The sequence below is a fragment of the Rutilus rutilus genome, assembly GCF_951802725.1.
Source record: "Rutilus rutilus genome assembly, chromosome: 18".
In the NCBI taxonomy this organism is placed as follows: domain Eukaryota; kingdom Metazoa; phylum Chordata; class Actinopteri; order Cypriniformes; family Leuciscidae; genus Rutilus; species Rutilus rutilus.
The window spans coordinates 6,171,855-6,189,422 of NC_140231.1; the positions used below are offsets into that span (position 1 = coordinate 6,171,855).

Here is a 17,568-nt window from a genome sequence, read left to right on the forward strand (position 1 = left end):
AAGCGCTATGAGTCAAGGCTCTGAGGAAAGAGGCTTTTCTCAGTCCTGTTGTTGAGACCATGTGGTAATGGATGTCGCTTTGGGTAAGGAGTTGTTGTGCTGATGTGTTTTAGACTGTGAAGGAAACTATACTGTTACATGTAATGAAAAAAAAAAAAAAAACACCTTCCCTAAATTTACTCCATTCCAGTCAATATTCTTTATGTGTGTGTATGGTCACACTTTAGATTAGGGTCCAATTCTCACTATTATCTAACTATTAATTATGACTTTTGCCTTCATAAACTCATATTTACTGCTTATTACGAGTTAGTAAGGTTGATCAATTTAGATATTGGGTAGGATTAAGGGATGTAGAATATGGTCATTCAGAATAAGGTATTAATATGTGCTTTATAAGTGCTAATAAACAGTCAATATCCTAGTAATATGCAAGCTAAAAAGCAATTAGTTAATAGTGAGAATCGGACTCTAAACTAAAGTGTTGCCATATATATAATTGATGTTGTTGTTATTATTAATCAATCCATTTACATAATGTTTGTAGAACATGTTTAGTGTTCAGAATTCCTGACATTAAAGTTTGTGTAAGTTTGCTTTCCTTTGTCAACCACAGAAGGGGGACAGCAAACCACCAGCTAAGCCCACGCACTGCACCATCTATGTAGCGAAGACCTACCCACCCTGGCAGCACAGCGCCCTCTCTCTGCTGGGCAAACATTACAAGGTACAAACACCCTAACCACAGCTCAGTGCATTGCTATATCAGTATATCACTCACATATCAAAGTGTGGCAATTGAGACAATCTTCACATATTGAATAGGGCTGGGTATTGACACAGAATTCAAATGGATTTGATTCTGATTGACTATCTCTTGATTAGTTTAGATTCTGATTCAATATTTACAATAATGCACAAATAATGCCAATACAAAGTATTCCACTCTGCGAAATCTGGTCAACCTAAATATAATGCGTTATCAAAATGCTCCTCTCGTACCTTATGCTATCTTATAATCCAACAGTGTACAAAACAATAGTCGCAAAATGGCAGCAGCTTCGTTTGCATGAAACGAGAGAGCTTGTCCGCGATACTACATGGCATGATTAAATAACTGTACACAAAATATTGATTTGACTGAGTTTTAATATTTTATTAGCTCGCCAAATGCATAACTTCCACAAAGAAAAAACGTTCCTAGCGCTGCTGACTTCAGTAACCCGGATGAGCCTGTGTTATCTGTTTTCAGCGGTTGTTATTGGAGAATAACATACCGCTGGATGGTGCGATTGACCAATTAGAATCAAGTATTCCACAGAGCCGTGTAATAATGGTGAATATTAGGTGCTGCATATGTAATTATTATGCTGTATTGGGAAATGCAGCTATTTGATCATTTCTCCGGTACTATTTTAATGCCAGTGTTGAATTTGGAAGGTTAAATCTTGACCTGAGCGGTGAATCAAATGGCTATTCATTCCGATTGTCATTCCAGAGCAACAGTGGAGCTCTACCTGACAATAAGGTCATCGCCACTGAGCTGGGTGCCATGCCGGAGATGAAGAAGTACATGAAGCTGAAGAAGTACATGAAGAGAGTGATGCCCTTTGTAGCCATGAACAAACAGTGTATGATTATGATTCAGGCCACATTACAGGTCAGAAGTCAGATTGGATCAGAACATTCCGAATATTTATCCAGTTCCATCTGGTTGAAGATCTGGGACATTTGGCTATAGAAACAAATGTGTCATAAAATGCATTCAAATTGGTCCTGTTTTTGTTTTTCTGTGTTTTTCCAGGACAGCCTAGAGAAAATCGGGCCCAGGGTTCTTGATCTAGAGCTGGAGTTTGATGAGCGCACCGTCCTACTGGAGAACATCGTTTATTTGACTAATTCTCTCGAGGTAATAGCGCACAACTACTTAAAAAGCCAACTAAATGTACAGTGTCTATAAAACCAAAGGATTGAAATCAAGAAAGACCCTCACTTTCGAACACTCAAAGACAACATAAAATCGATATTAACTTAATGTATGGCTTAATTAATGTCCCTGCACTTGTTGTATGTCTCATCAGTGCACAATACTCTAAACAAAAATAATAATTCAAAATGTTTTCTGCCTCTCAAACAACTTTTCATTTCTGCTGATGTAATCAAGGCAGTGTGGGCGGGGCAAATTATATCATCCAATCATCACAGTCCAGAAAGTTCCTGCTGAATAAAAACAAGCCCCACCTTCCATAATTTCCCTTTGAATATTGTCTTTTACTCTAAAAATACATAGCAAAGGTGTTTTTTTGTTTTTGTTTTTTAACAACTAACCAAACTTTTAACACTGTGTTGAATCCAGTGAGCCCTATTATTAGTTGACTTTAGGTCTGATCTCACTGTTAGTTTTTTCTCTCTCCCTCTCCGTCTCCTCCATCAGTTGGATCAGATAGACGTTGCATTCGCCTCTGAAGCAGATGACAAAGTAAAGGAGGACTGTTGCCCTGGGAAACCATTCTGTGTCTTCAGATCTGAGGTGATGATGAGAGCCACTGAGGCCCTGTCAAAGCTGCAACACAGAAGCCTCCATCTATTGTTTCTCTCTCTCTCTCTCTCTCTCTCTCTCTCTCTCTCTCTCTCTCTCTCTCTCTCTCTCTCTCTCTCTCTCTCTCTCTCTCTCTCTCTCTCTCTCTCTCTCTCTCTCTCTCTCTCTCTCTTTATTTTTTAATGGTTGATCTGGCCTGTGCTTCATGCAGCTAGAGACAGGCTAATTTTAGAAGCACGCTGTGCATGGGTAATGCTTCTTACATTCAGCTCACTGTGGTGTAGTGTACAGCTTTGAGTTGTGGCTTTGAGTTGAAAATACATTTTATACAGTATGCAGTGTTCCCACAATCATGGAAAAACATGGAAATAAAGAATTTAAAATACGCTTTAAATTGTAATAATATTTCACACACACACTATATATATATCATGTTCATCATCAATCAACTGTATGACATGTAAGATGACCCACGTAGGACTGGAGTGGGGCAGGCCGCGGGTGCAAATCAATAATTTGATTTAAAATGTAATTTATTCCTGTAATCAAAGCTGAATTTTCAGCATCATTACTCCAGTTTCAGTATCACATGATCCTTCAGAAATGTAGATTTAGGTACAGGGTTAGTACTTAGTTATTAACAAATTTTTGCAGTTACTATAATAAGTACATAGTATATACATGGGGAATATATACTGTGCAGTTACACTTTATTTTAAGGTGTCATTGTTACAGTGTAATTATATATTTAAATACTGAGTAATATTAATTAACAACATGTACTTACTAGGCTTAGGGTAGTATTAGGGTTTGGTTGAGGGTTAGTTGCATGTAATTATGCATATTTTACTGTTATTACTATGTTACATCTAGTTACTATATGTAACAAGGACACTGTAAAATAAAGTGTTACCTAAAGTGCTACAGGAAACGTTATATTGGTAAGAAATTGTGCACACAGAAACGTTCAGGCGCATAGAAACTTAAACCTCTTCCCCATGAATTGCTGTAAATAAAATAGCTCATTACTGAAAGCTACATTATTAAATGTGACACTGAAGACTTGGAGTAATGATGCTGAAACTTCAGCTTTGTCGTCACAGGAATAAATGACATTTTAAAATATAAAATAAAAAATATATACAATTAGAAAAAGGTTCTTTTACATCGTAATAATATTTCACAATAATATTGATTTTACTGTATTTTTGATTGTAATAAATCATAAGATTTGTTCATGTTTTTGAAGGAAGTCTCCTTTGTGCATGTGCCTTGGTGAACATACATGAAAAAATCTTATGGTTATCTGTAAGGTTAGTAACAATATAATATAACTATTGGTTACTTTGATAAAAACATATTGGATGATCACTAATCTGAAATTCCCTCATCATCTTTGATAACGGCCCTATAGTATTTTTGGACTGAAGTGAGGAAATCTGAATTTGATAAAGAAAAGTTGCAAAAAACAAGTTTTCGGACACAAATAGCTCTGTTTTAGGAGAATGTGCCAACGCTATGAGTGATATTATTCTATTTTCCGGCCAAGCAGGCCGTAGCCGATATGAAGACGGTTCAATTTTACAGTCTGATGCAAGTGGAGACGAGATCAGCCACAAAGAAGCACGTTCAGATAAACGATTACATGCGCTTCAACAGACTTGGCTGGCAAACATATAAGCGAGCCGTTCTACATATGACAGCTACATGCAATGTTTTATTATAGTGGATGTGACACTGTTTGATTGTGCGTTAGCGGCGGTGCAGAAGGAAGTGATGCGAGACATTAACCTCAAGAGGACGTGCTATTCTGCATTGCTGCTCTTAGGGCGAATTTATGTAACATCTTTCTCACACAGGCTGGATCGCTGGTAAGCTTTTGTTGCATATTTGAGGTGTCATTCTTGAGGTTTTGTTTGATATTTTTCTGTGTGTGAATTGTAGGCTCCAGTGGGATATTTGTAAGTAGGCCTGCAGTCCCAATTACGCGTGATTATGTGTTGTATAATTGTATTTCAGAGGAATTTTTGAACTGTATCTGCTATTGTGTGTTACATTGCTGTTTGTGACTTGAGAGTTAGTATTTGAATGCGCTTGCGAGGTGTGTGAGGGTCTCCTGTGCATGTGTGTGTGTGTGTGTATGAAGGCTTATCAGCTCACAGCAGCTTCTGTCAGGGCTTCTTGGCGAAGCGACTATCAGAACGAACACACCACTGTCACCATAGGAAACTCACCCCTGTCTTTTCCTTTAGTCTGTTGTCATTGTGAGGGATTGTTCTGAGCCACATTCACCATGTAAGTGTTCACCCTCATTAATAAGCATTTCATTTGTTTAATGTCACAATGCTGTAAAAACTTTTTTAGGTCAGATGTGGACTTTCTTTAAAGGATTGTGTGTCAATGCTTTTTGATCTGAAGCAGATTTCTTGTATCGCCTTCAGATTCAAATGGACTCTCCAGGTGAAAAAGATGTTGACGCAAACCCAACAGGAAGTGCGACGATGGAACTTCCTGTGCTGACTCAACCTGGCCTCGGGGAGACCACGACGACAGTGACCACTATCACACAAACAGGGGGAGACTGGAGCTCAGGACTGTTAGACGTGTGCGGTGACACCAGCACATGTAAGAGGAAGTGCTTGAGAGAAGTTTACAATTAATATCGTCACATTCTGAGATATACAAAGTAAAAAAAAGCAACATTCTGAATATAAAGTCAAAATTGGGAGTGATATAAGTTTGCTATTGCAAGAAACAAAGTCATAGTTGCAAGATATAAAGCTACAATTACAAAAATTATCACATTGCCAATATTTGTGGAGCCCATTGTATAAAGTTTCACAAAAAAAGTCACATTGCTGGATATAAAGCCACATTGTGAGTCATAAAGTCCCATCTGCAATATTTAAACTCACTTTGCAAGATATAAAGACGTATTGTGCAACATTTTTAGATGTAAATGTAAAATTAGGGGATGTATGACATCGCAATTGTAAGAAACAAATTCACAGTTGCGAAATAAGTTGCAATTACAGCAAAAAGCAGGCAGAAACAGGCTTCCATAATTATTTCTTCATTTTTTTGATTGTATTAAAGGGTTAGTTCACCCAGTAATTAAAATTCTGTCATTAATTACTCACACTCATGTCGTTCCAAACCCTTCAGACTTTCGTTCATCTTCAGAACACAAATGCAGATCTTTTTGATGAAATCTGAGAGATTTCTGTCCCTCCACTGACAGCTACGCAACTTTGATGCTTCAGAAAGTTCATGAAGAGATCGTAAAACTAATCCATATGAATTGAGCAGTTTAGTTAGCCTGGCTAACGTCAGACCAAGTCTCATTTGAGACTTGGTCTGGGAACCACGTGTTCATTTTCTCGTATTTGAGGCGTGGTTTACGAATGCCCAGAGCCGTTTATTGGGCACTATGAATGTCTATCAAATGCGCCTGTACGTAGCTCATAACCAATCGCTTCAATTATACCAGATGACGTATGTAGAGTGACAGAAATTGAACGAGGAAAAAGACGATGGGTCAAAGATTTATTTGTGCACGATGGCGTTTAGCGAATATTACCGTTTGTGCAAGATAAACATGAGGGTAGAAGGTAATGTCGAGTCTGATGCCATGTTGGATTCATAGATATAAACAAACTGCTTCGGTGTCGTCATCGTCTTGCTGCTCCCTCCCCGTTCTGTGATTGGTTCCCTTTTTCAGGGGAAAATCTGGTCCATGGTGTCCAGACTGCCTAGCAGCGTGAATAAAATCGCGCTGCGAGCAAGGCAGTATGGGGAAACCCAGGCTACAGTTTAGTCTGAATTTACACATTTTCTGAAGATACACGATCAGTTTATATGATGAACAGATTGAATTTAGGCTTTTTAGGAATTTTGGAAATTTTGGAGGGACAGAAATCATTCAGATTTCATCAAAAATATCTTAATTTGTGTCCCGAAGATGAATGAAAGTCTGAAAGTCTTACAGGTTTTGAACAACATTAGGGTGAGTAATGACAGAATTTTCATTTTTGGATGAACTATCTCTTTATGACTGTTGTAATTCAACCGATACGACTTCGCCCTGTTTCAGTCTGCTTGGCAACAAAAAAAACATATTTTTCTGTCCCAGAATAATGAAACTGGCCTGGAACTCTAGTGGGACACAATTTGTTCTAAAACACTTTTAGCCTCAGGAAATCCAACACAGCAGCTTATTTATTGTTAGTCTCTCCATGAAGCCTCTGCATCTCTATACAAGCAAGTGAGACCTTGATTGACAAACTGTGCATGAAATTCTATTGCTGCATTTTTTTTTTTATCTTTTGGGACCCAGACTGGCCCTTAGCATCACATTTTGGTCTTTTGTATAAATTTGGGGGAAAAAAACTAAATACCAGACTCAGAACTCATTTTATTATATTTCTCCATACATTTCCTAAAATACTTTATTTTGTGTTTGCCACATTTAAACATAATTCAATTTGTCCAAAAGATGTGCGCTATCCTGCTGAAAATACATATCCACAGATTATGTATTTCACAAATCGCAAATGGGTCAAACTTTTTGGATTCCAGCTAGCCTTAGTATGTACTCTAGTATCAAGTATGTGTAATTACTGTTGTTTTCCTAATCCAGTGGTTTGTGTACCGTTTCATAATCATTAAAAGTTAATGACATTCCTTAATGATTATAAATTGTTAATGATTTTCCATTCATTAAAAAAAAAGCTGGGCATAAAACAAAATTCTACTTTGTCCAAGGACATTGATTTCTCTTTCAATGCCATATTTATCAGAATTGAATCCTTTTGTTGCAGGCAGTCAATAAAAGCAGTGTTTAAGTAATTGCAGATAAGCACTGATGCTCCGAGTTTCTCGACTCACGTTTCAAAGCATCTCTCCTCTCTTCTGTGCAGGTCTGATGGGTGCGTTTGTGCCATGTTGTTTGGACCTGAGTGTGGCTCATCAGTATGGAGAATGTGTGTGTTTGCCTCTTCTGCCTGGCTCCACGTTCGCCATGAGAGTGGGCATTAGAGAGCGGTTTAAAATCAGGGTAAGGATTCAGCAGTAATGTAAATAATGTGACATGCTGGGAATGGAGTTTCTGAGTTTTTGATGACTGAAAATTTCACAGTGCTGATTTAATACTGACAAAAATGAACAGGATTCCGAAATCGATTTGATCCGTTTAGTATGCAAAATTAAAAACTTTATGCAAGAATACTGCATCAGTTTGCTTGTTCCCATTACTATAATATTTTAATGGACTATTTTGCTCTACAATTCAAAATCCAATATCTAATTCTACAAACGTTTTACTTTTATTGCAATTAAAATACCATGTGTAGTACAATAAAATATCAGATTGTTTTTTAATGCTTTATGCATACAAGAAACTTTGTCCCTGCACTTTCTGTATATGTTTTTTTGTTTTGTTTTTTCAGAAAAATATTGTTTGTAAACATGGCCTTGGAAGAACTATATTATTTTAGTATCATTTATATAAGCCTACTATTATAGTGTTTGTGCTTTCACTTTAATTGTGGTTAAAGTTTTTTGTGACATTTTTGCACTGACCTTAACACATTTTGAAACTTTTTTTTACTGAATAATACAGAAAGAAATTACCGATTTATCTATACATTTTTTTTTACTTAATTACTCATCTATTCAAGTTAATAATATGAATTCTAAACTTATTGTGACAAGTTTGAAATGATGTAGTGATTTAGGATAATTAAATTAAAGTCTAGCAGTAAACTTTTCAAATTGATTGACTGATAAAAAAATATATATAATTCTGACACGTTACCTGGAAATGAGCACTGCATCCAAGATGGATGTGCATGCCAGATAGTTCGCCTTAAACCCCAATGTATACTACAAAGTATACTTTGTTTTTACGTGTACACGAGGGTCCGCATATAGTGTGCATCAAGGGGCGGACACACTACACTTTTCCTTCCATTGACTTCCATTCATATGAATGAAGACGTGTTACCGGTATAAGATCAATACTTCATGGCATGACCTCTTGGCTGAATAAAAAAACAATTTTTTTGCATATAAATTGAGTAGATTGTAGATTTTTTTAAATTTTGAGTGTATTACTCATTTATTTGCTATGGTATTTGGCTTCAAATTTATTTGACCAGATTTTTAAATTTCGTTACCAGAATATGCGTGTCGCCCGTTTTTTTTAACCACTTATGCGCATTGAATTTGTTTTGCACTAATCAGTTGTTCCACTAGGTGGCAACACTGGCCCAGGCTGTTGTTTCACAGTGGAAAACGAAACTAAAGAGATGGAACAACAAAATACCGAAGACTGCAACAACAACATACACATGCGTTGATAAGCGGTTTTGTGAGGGGATTATGAGATAGCCCGCAACTTTAGTTTAAAAGTAGACATTTTTATCAGTCATAACTTTTGGAGAAAAGTAGCGCAGACATAGCCTAGAAATCTAGGCTATGATTTAGCCTAGAAATCTAGGCTACGCACCCTAGCGGCAGCAAAATGTATTTTGCAGCCAGGGCAGTCTAGCAACTCTCCATTGACTTTCGAGCTGCAAAAACCTAAATTGGCTCAGGCCAATCACGTCGTGTGTAGAGTAGGCGGGGCGGGCTTAACATAATGACGACAGAGTTGCGACGGTTCCCTGCTACTTGAAAACAAAGAATGGCGGCTGCTGGCGAACATCTTTCGAATCGGCTTTGTCCGCGACTCTGGAGGACTTGGAGTTAGGTTTTTCTTTGAGAAAAGAGCATAGAACGGCACTTAAGTCATTCTTAAAAAAAGGGAAGATGTGTTCGTAGTTTTGCTGGCCAGATATGGCAAAAGTTGGATCTATCAACTAGCTCCGCTGTTGGGAAAACGCTCTGGTTGGTTGAAGCGCTGTCCTATTGCGTGCAGAGGGAATTTGAAAGACAGCCGTTTATCCCGCCCCTCGGATTGAGCCGTGTCTATGGTGAGTTGCCAGACCTAACATCTTGATGTAGGTCTGGCTTGCCAGGCTAGCGCAGACACTGGACAAAGATGAAACTTTCTAGAGTCGACTGCTTCCTTCCACTGTAGAAAAATGAAGCAGAATTTCGACCCCCTGCCAAATTATTACCCCCCTCGTTGAAGTCAGTACCTGATTGCCTAATCTTAACCCCACCCCTAATCCTAACCCCTCCCCCACAACTAATCCTAAACCTACCAATGCTAGGGGGGTTATCATTTGGCGGGTCGAAATTCGGCACAACACCGGAATATCCCAGTTGCAGTTGTTGCTTACGTCGTTTGGAATAGGGATGGGCATTTTTCAAAAATATTGCATTCGAATATTCAGGCTCATCAAAATTAAATATTCGAATATTCGTTTATTTCAGTGACATAGATAACGGTGTTCTAAGCGAAGTTTCTAACAGCACTTTGCGTTTTCTGTTCTTAAACCTGTCTCCCTCAACGAAATTTAAAGAAAGTATATGTCTCAAAAAATCATTTAGCTATAAGTTATCATCTTGGATCACTCGGGTACAGCGCAGTTGTGATGCAGTGATGTACAGCTGTCTGTCCTCATTCAACTGGTGTTTGGATTTCATGTGATTTCTCATTGTGGTGATGATATTATGATAACTCAGATTCATGAATTAATTTGATCAAAAGTAATTCCATTTTGTAAGATCATTTAGTAAGACACTTTCATCTGAGTAGCCTAATTCCAAACTTTGCGAGGCAGACAACGACATTATGTGATCAAATACAAACAACCTGCTAAACACGCTCCACAGCGCCACCCAGTGCATTTAATTATAACTGCGAGTTAGTGCTTGGGATTTATCATGGATTCACTGCATTTACGCCCAGCAAAGCAACGTAGTAAAATTCGAATAGTATTTTATTTTTTGAATAATAATTACAGATCGAATATTCAAAATGTTTTATATTTGTGCACACTCCTAGCTCGGAGCCAGAGTCTGTGCTGTATAGTGATCCTGAGGTGAAGCAGAGGCATCAAGTTCCCACCCACACTCCTGCTCCCACAGACTCAATCACAAGCACAGCTGTCAATCATGACATTACTCACTGTTTTATAGCTTCAAAATAAAACTTATTGGGAAAACAAACACTTGAATATACAGTAGGTCTACATGATGAGAACTACCTAAAATGACAGACACCATCTTTGAATTATTAATTTTTTTATTGTAATTGGATTTTTTAGTTGTGATGGCAGAGGCTATTTACACTAACTCCGCCCACTGACAGAATAAAAAATTACGGAAGGTGCTTAACCGTCTGCAATGGTGTAGGGTAAGGTCCATGGCAGAAACTTTTGACACAAATTGACCCGAGTTCGAATCCGCCTTTTGCCGAACTCATTCTACTCCCTTTGGCCATCACATATCTGATCGGAAAGGCATTTATTTTCAATAAAAATGGAAGTGTCTAGCATGGGTTTAATAATAAAGTGTTTATTCGTTATTGTTTGGGGTAGGTGTAGGGGGGGGCTTTTGATTGTCCCACTAAGGTGGCATCCATTTAATAATTTTAAGAAATGTAATCATTTACACTCTATTTTATTACTGCATACAGTTTAATGAGGTGTAAATAGTATCTGCCACTATTTATAAATATAATTAGCATCTAACTACTATTTACACTTATTGCAAAGAAAATACTGCTATTTTTACATAATGTAAATAGAATATTTCCCGCCAGAAGTAGTAGGTCATCTGGGTACTTTTTGCCCACTCTTTTATGAGTACTGTGAATTCGGACATACTTCTTCTGTAACTGTTTTCGTCTACTATGTAGTAGTATGTGATTTCTGATGCAGCCTTAGTTCGCGCATGCTATCAAATGGAGTAGACTTTAAAAGGCAGTTCGACTGTATGCGTAAAAAAAAGACGTATACATTGGGCCTTTAATATGAGAACCAAAAACTCAACTCAGATATCACTGTAGAGTTTCCACTGAACAATGGATTACGGTGACCTGAAAAAAGAGTTTTACAGTATTTGCTCTAGGTGTAGATATTTATCTTTGATTTATCTTGTCATATCCTTCTTGTGCTAAGAAGTAAAACACATCCAGTATTTGACAGTTATATGAAGATTCCTTAAATTAAATTTCATAACTAGATTCCTCAACTTGGAGGGGGATGTTAAATCAATATCAGGGAAATGTATCCTTACTTAGAAATCAAACCCTAATGTGCCTGGTTATATTAAATTAAGAATGCATTACAGTGTGCTGTGTGTGTCTCCAGGGCAGCGTGTGTGAGGACTGGACTACGGTTTATTGCTGCTACCCTCTGGCCCTCTGTCAAATGATCAGAGAGATGAAGAAGAGACTGAAGACACAGATCTACACCGTTTCTACCCTGCTGGAGAGCTCCTGAGACACAGTGTGTGTGTGTGTGTGTGTGTGTGTGTGTACATGAATCCGATTTTCTTCTCATCCGTGTTTTTGCCGATGCTAAAAGACTGAGGGGCCGTCTCAGCTGTCAGGATGTTTATTACCCGGGGTCCTGAACTTCACGCAGGGTTAGACATATCAGTACTCTCTGCTTGAAGATTGATGCCGCTGACATTTCCAACTGACGGAGAGATGGAGTGACAGATGGGTGGAGAGACGGATGAGTGGAGAAGAGGTTCCTGATGTTTTCTGGCACTGTCTATGGTTTAATTTCAGATTTCTCTCTCATGGTACACATAGGACAAATGCAGGTTTTGTTATATGAATTCAGTTTTGCCACTATTTCTAATCGTATTTCAAATTCAGAGTCAAAACTGATTTGACATCTAATCTCTTGTTTTATTCAAAATAAAGTGTTTAAAAAAACTGCAAAATTGTGTCAGATTTTTTTTACATTTACATTTGTTTAATTTCTAATCCAACAAATGTCTTATATATGATAAAGCAAGGATACAAACAATAATGAATATTAACAAAAATTAAATACACAGGATACCATTATATTGACAATTATATTTTAGATTGTAATTTTCAATTAATCATTTTTAACATATAATTTATTTATATTTTAATATTACAACATTATTTAACAAAAATATTTAATAAACCATTATAACATTATTTAAAGTCGGCATGAAATGGAAGCTGCAATAGTATCTCCTTCCCTATGCTGTAACTATGGCTGCATTCAAAATCACATACTTTCCTACTACAAAGTAGGCGAAAAACAGTATGTGACAAAAGAAGTTGAATGTCCGAATTCACAGTACTCATAAAAAGAGTAGGTAAAAAGGATGACCAACTATTTCCGGCGAGATTCTGAAGTGTGCATACGATGGTCTCTTTACTATCTCGTTTGTGAATGGCGGTGAAGTGACGCAACTGACGGTGGTAGGTCACATGATAATGAAATTATATTCATACTGCACACACATTCATGCTATACTTTATATATTGAATGTACATGAGCAGTCGTGAAGTAATTATTCAAAATAAGTACATACTCAAGAGAGTATTTGATTTCGAATGCCTATGAATGAAACGGCTTCTTGAACAAGAACAAATGTAGGGCGGGACTTCATTTTGTCCATGGGGAATTGATTGGATGGTTGTGGTTTGTGAGTGACAGGTTTCACTGCCTATTTTAATTAAAGATTAAGGGCATATGTATGGTGGCCCAGTAGTGTACAACACAACGAAATTTAAAAAGCAAACATAAGTTCACAACACCACGAAATCAAGCCATTTCCTTGCCACTGTTCTATTGAGTCGGTCTTACAAAGATATCAATAACACGATTAGTTTTAACTGTATGTAACCATTGTATATCGACATGAAATATTAATTCAAAATCACCTACGTGCATTACAGCTGCACGTTTATACTCGAGAATGCTTTGCTACCACAGCGCATGATCCCTAAGGGAACGGCTGCCAATTCCTCCAAGTGGTTAAAACGTATAATTTGTATTAATTAAAATGACTTAATAACATTTAACAACCGACATGTTCAAATCAAATTTCAAAGCTTGATTTTACTGGTAAGACTGACTTACTACAGGTTAAATTTAGCCAAAACCTGCCTTAATGTATGTACAGTAAGCAATTTTTTTTAGAAAAAAATGACTGTAATTCACCTATGAGTTTTTTCATGTTACAATGGTTGTAGTACATTTCAAGAGACCAGACTGGTGAATAATGCAAAATCTCACCTGTAATAATTCATTCTGGTCAGTCAAGGATTGTACTACAACCATTGGAACATGGAAACAATTATGTTTCACGTAATAGTGGGCGTGGCCATTTGTAAATGGAATGTGTCTGGCTTCCGATGTCATCCAGTTATTTCTAGCTGAACAAAAGAGCTTGTTATGCTGCTTGATATTGCAAACTAATTTTGCAATATCGCTCTTGGGATGTGACGGTGAGGAAATTTTCCCACCGGTTAATCGATGTATGTGTCATGATTCCTGTCTTGTGTTCCCCTTGTCTTGTGTGAGGACTTTTGTTATTTCCTGTCTTGTGCCATGTGTTGTAGTTCTTTGTAGTCTTTCTTGTGGATTAGTTTTCCACAGGTGTTGCCTGTAAGCCACTCTCCCTTGTTATCTTGTTAATCTAGATTCCCTTTGTGTATATATACCCTTGTGTTTCTCAGGTTAGTTGTCAGTTGTTTTGTGGAAACATGTTCATGTCCTGAGTCTCCCGGCTATCCCATGTTTGTTTGTCTTGTGGATTATCATTAAATCATATTGCACTTGGATCCTCTTCTCTACCTGCTTCTTTGCCTGTCTCAACCGTTACAGTATGACAATACCGGTAATATCCCCGTCTTTTTCACCTCGCTTTTATATCGCTAATTCAAAAGCTAAAGTAAAATGTGCACGGCCGCATGAGCATTCATAAAGGTATGGAGCAAAGCAAACGTTTTCAGTGAATTCCAATGGAAGTTGAGCACGAACATACACTCGCTTCGCGCCAGTGGACACACACCATTATGAATGCCCGTGAGCATTTTACTTTTACTTTTGAATTAGCGCCAATTCGCGAGTGGCAGTTGCTTGAATGGTGGGTTCATTATTATTCTTAATGAAAAACACAACAAATCAGTACAATGACAAACTCGCTTAAATAGGCACTTTTACTTTTCGCTTTGGAACCAAATCTGAGGTGAAATGGGGAAGTGAGGTGAAATTTTACTCCTGCTACAACTTTGAGACATTACGGTTTTAATTGTAGTGTCTGTTCTCTGACTGAACTAAATGATTTTTATTAATATAAAAAATCAAAACGATGGTGGGCAAGCGACTATCGCACCAAGCCTACCGCGCTCCGAGAGCCACCTAGTGGTCGGGAGCATTTACATTGTGTTGTGAACTTATCTTTGCTTTTTAAATTTCGTTGTGTTGTGCACTACTGGGCCACCGTACATATGAATTAAAAAAAATAATGATCTGCACAGATGAAACATTTTCAATTTAAAATAAGAATGACGTTTGATGGAAAATTACGTTTTGGAAATAGCAACAAAGGTGTGATATGAGGTGCGTACGAAATTAGTCCTACACACAAGAGCGTTTTAAGGACAAAAACCTGACAAGTGTCTTGAAATACAACATCTGAACAATGTCTTGAGGTGTGGTAACCATAGTAAAAGCGGTAGAAAATAATGCACCATCGAGGTGGTAAGCGGTAACCTCAGGTGTGCATTATTTTCTAATAATACAATGACCCGTCGTAAATTATTCCTAGAACATTATTTAACATTATAAATATTTAATAATGCATCGTTAAAAAAACAAGCAGTATTTGTCACCATTATTTTTATTTTTTTTGGACAATAGTCCTGATGGTAGAAATGTTCAATAGATTTTTACTTAACCCTGGTATGTGTCTACCTTGATACATTTTCACTGGAGTAAAAAATGTGTGGAAACCTCCTCTATATAAATCATTTAAATCATCATGGTTTTCAAGGATTGTATGTCATCTAAAAGCCCTGGATACTTCCTGTTCACCTGGTCCAAAACTGTGTGTGTGTGCATTTCTGTAGAGGGCACTGTTGTCACACTTACACACACACTGTTCTGGGGTAAAGTAAGGAGAGTGTGTGTGTCTGTGTATAAGACGACAGGTGTATGGCTGGCGTCAAGGGTTTTCTGTGAGGCCCCTGGGGGACATGAGACCGCTGGAGCCTTAAGCACTGCAGAAACAAAACCGGAAAGGTGAAAAATGAGGACAGGAGCGACTGTGAGGAAAGATCATGGAAAGTTTCGAGAAGCAGTTTCTCAAGCACAAATGGTTGAGAACCAATAAGCCTCTTTTTGAATGGCTCGCATGGAGTTTTAATCAAGATCAGATCACATCCAATTATGAAGTCCAAATTTAGTCCTCAATCAAAGAGATTCCGCTTTCAAATCATGTCAGAATGATCATGTTTTTCCACCGTGTAGAAATCGGGTCAATGAAATCTATTAATTATTTTAAAATACATAAAAAATTTCATTCAGACATAGGATTTGAACACACATCTATGTGAACATGTTCTTAATTTAAATTTAAATTAATCAATATTTCGTTTGGAGACAAAGTAAAAATAAAATAAAAAATACATAAAAAATAAATCCTGATATAATGAAAAAATGCACATATTATAACGCATTTTAACTTTGGTTACAACTATATATGCATGTATATAATAACGCATTATTATGTACCTTTATAATGCATTATGCATAAATGCTTAAAGTTTTATCAGAAAACTTCTCAATAATGTGATCTTTGCATTCATGTTGACTTCATATGGATTTCATAATGGTTTTCATTCTCAAGAACAGTTTAAATTTAATGACCCTAAAATGTCATGCAATTTAATCATCAATAAAAAATAAAATAAAAAAAAATCCTTTATTTTTTCAACATAAAAGTTTTTTTTTTAAATGATTCATTATAAATATCATTTTACAACCTAAACAAACGTGCCTAATCATAAAAAAAGATGATGATGTATAGAATGAATAGAATGAGGCATTTATATAGCGCTTTCATATGTACTACTGTACACCCAAAGCGCTTTACAATCATATCAGGGGATCTCTCCTCAACCACCACCAGTGTGCAGCATCCACTTGGATGATTGATGCTTTATTTGTCAATCTGAAATTGGTTATTTGTCATGTATTTTAATGCATTATACTTTCTAAAGGTGTGTTCAATTAAGTATTTTAATGTATTATAATAGTGGTTACAATTATTTTTAGAGACTATACAATGCATTATAAGGTGCAGTGCAAGGCATAATAATGCATTAAAAATACTTTTATAATATTTAAAGGCTTTAAGTAAAGTGTTACCGTATTTTTATTTTTATTTTACTTTATTGTATGTCAAGTAATACATTACAAATAAAGCATCAATTACACAACCAATGTGCTCTTGTATATATATATGAAATTTCAGTTTGAAATAATATTTTATTATTGTCCAGTAATATTTTATTATTGTTACAAATATATATATAACAATAATAAAATATTATTTCAAACTAAAATGTCATATACAAAAAAAAAAAAAAAAAAAAAAAAACATACAAGGCTTTTATTCCTTATTAAATCTGAAATTGGTTATTTGTCATGTATTTTAATGCATTATACTTTCTAAAGGTGTGTTCAATTAAGTATTTTAATGTATTATAATAGTGGTTACAATTATTTTTAGAGACTATACAATGCATTATAAGGTGCAGTGCAAGGCATAATAATGCATTAAAAATACTTTTATAATATTTAAAGGCTTTAAGTAAAGTGTTACCGTATTTTTATTTTTATTTTACTTTATTGTATGTCAAGTAATACATTACAAATAAAGCATCAATTACACAACCAATGTGCTCTTCATTCTTTTGTATCAGCGTATCATTCTATTGTAAAATCCTCCAGTGGAATATAAAAATTGTCACAATCATGAGTTCCCGGCTTGCAAGTATAGCAACTTCCCAGGAGGATCCAAGAGCATCCGTGGCACTTTTTGGAGCATGTGTACCCTAGAGAGAGTCTGTGACG

The 17,568-nt window shown here is 36.5% G+C and overlaps 1 protein-coding gene and 1 long non-coding RNA gene across 2 annotated transcripts; both read left to right on the plus strand.

The window, feature by feature from the left end:
• Positions 1-1,784: 1,784 nt before the first annotated feature.
• Positions 1,785-2,473, plus strand: LOC311277501. Its single transcript, XR_014625267.1, has 2 exons — positions 1,785-1,909; positions 2,435-2,473. It is a non-coding gene; the product is annotated as an uncharacterized lncRNA (long non-coding RNA).
• A 1,638-nt stretch (positions 2,474-4,111) lies between these two features.
• Positions 4,112-12,382, plus strand: plac8l1 (PLAC8 like 1). The gene is made up of 5 exons (XM_084386905.1): positions 4,112-4,410; positions 4,792-4,834; positions 4,981-5,164; positions 7,459-7,595; positions 11,803-12,382. Exons 3-5 carry the CDS (start codon positions 4,987-4,989, stop codon positions 11,932-11,934), a joined length of 447 nt encoding a protein of 148 aa, XP_084243031.1. The 5' UTR covers positions 4,112-4,410; positions 4,792-4,834; positions 4,981-4,986; the 3' UTR covers positions 11,935-12,382.
• Positions 12,383-17,568: the final 5,186 nt, after the last annotated feature.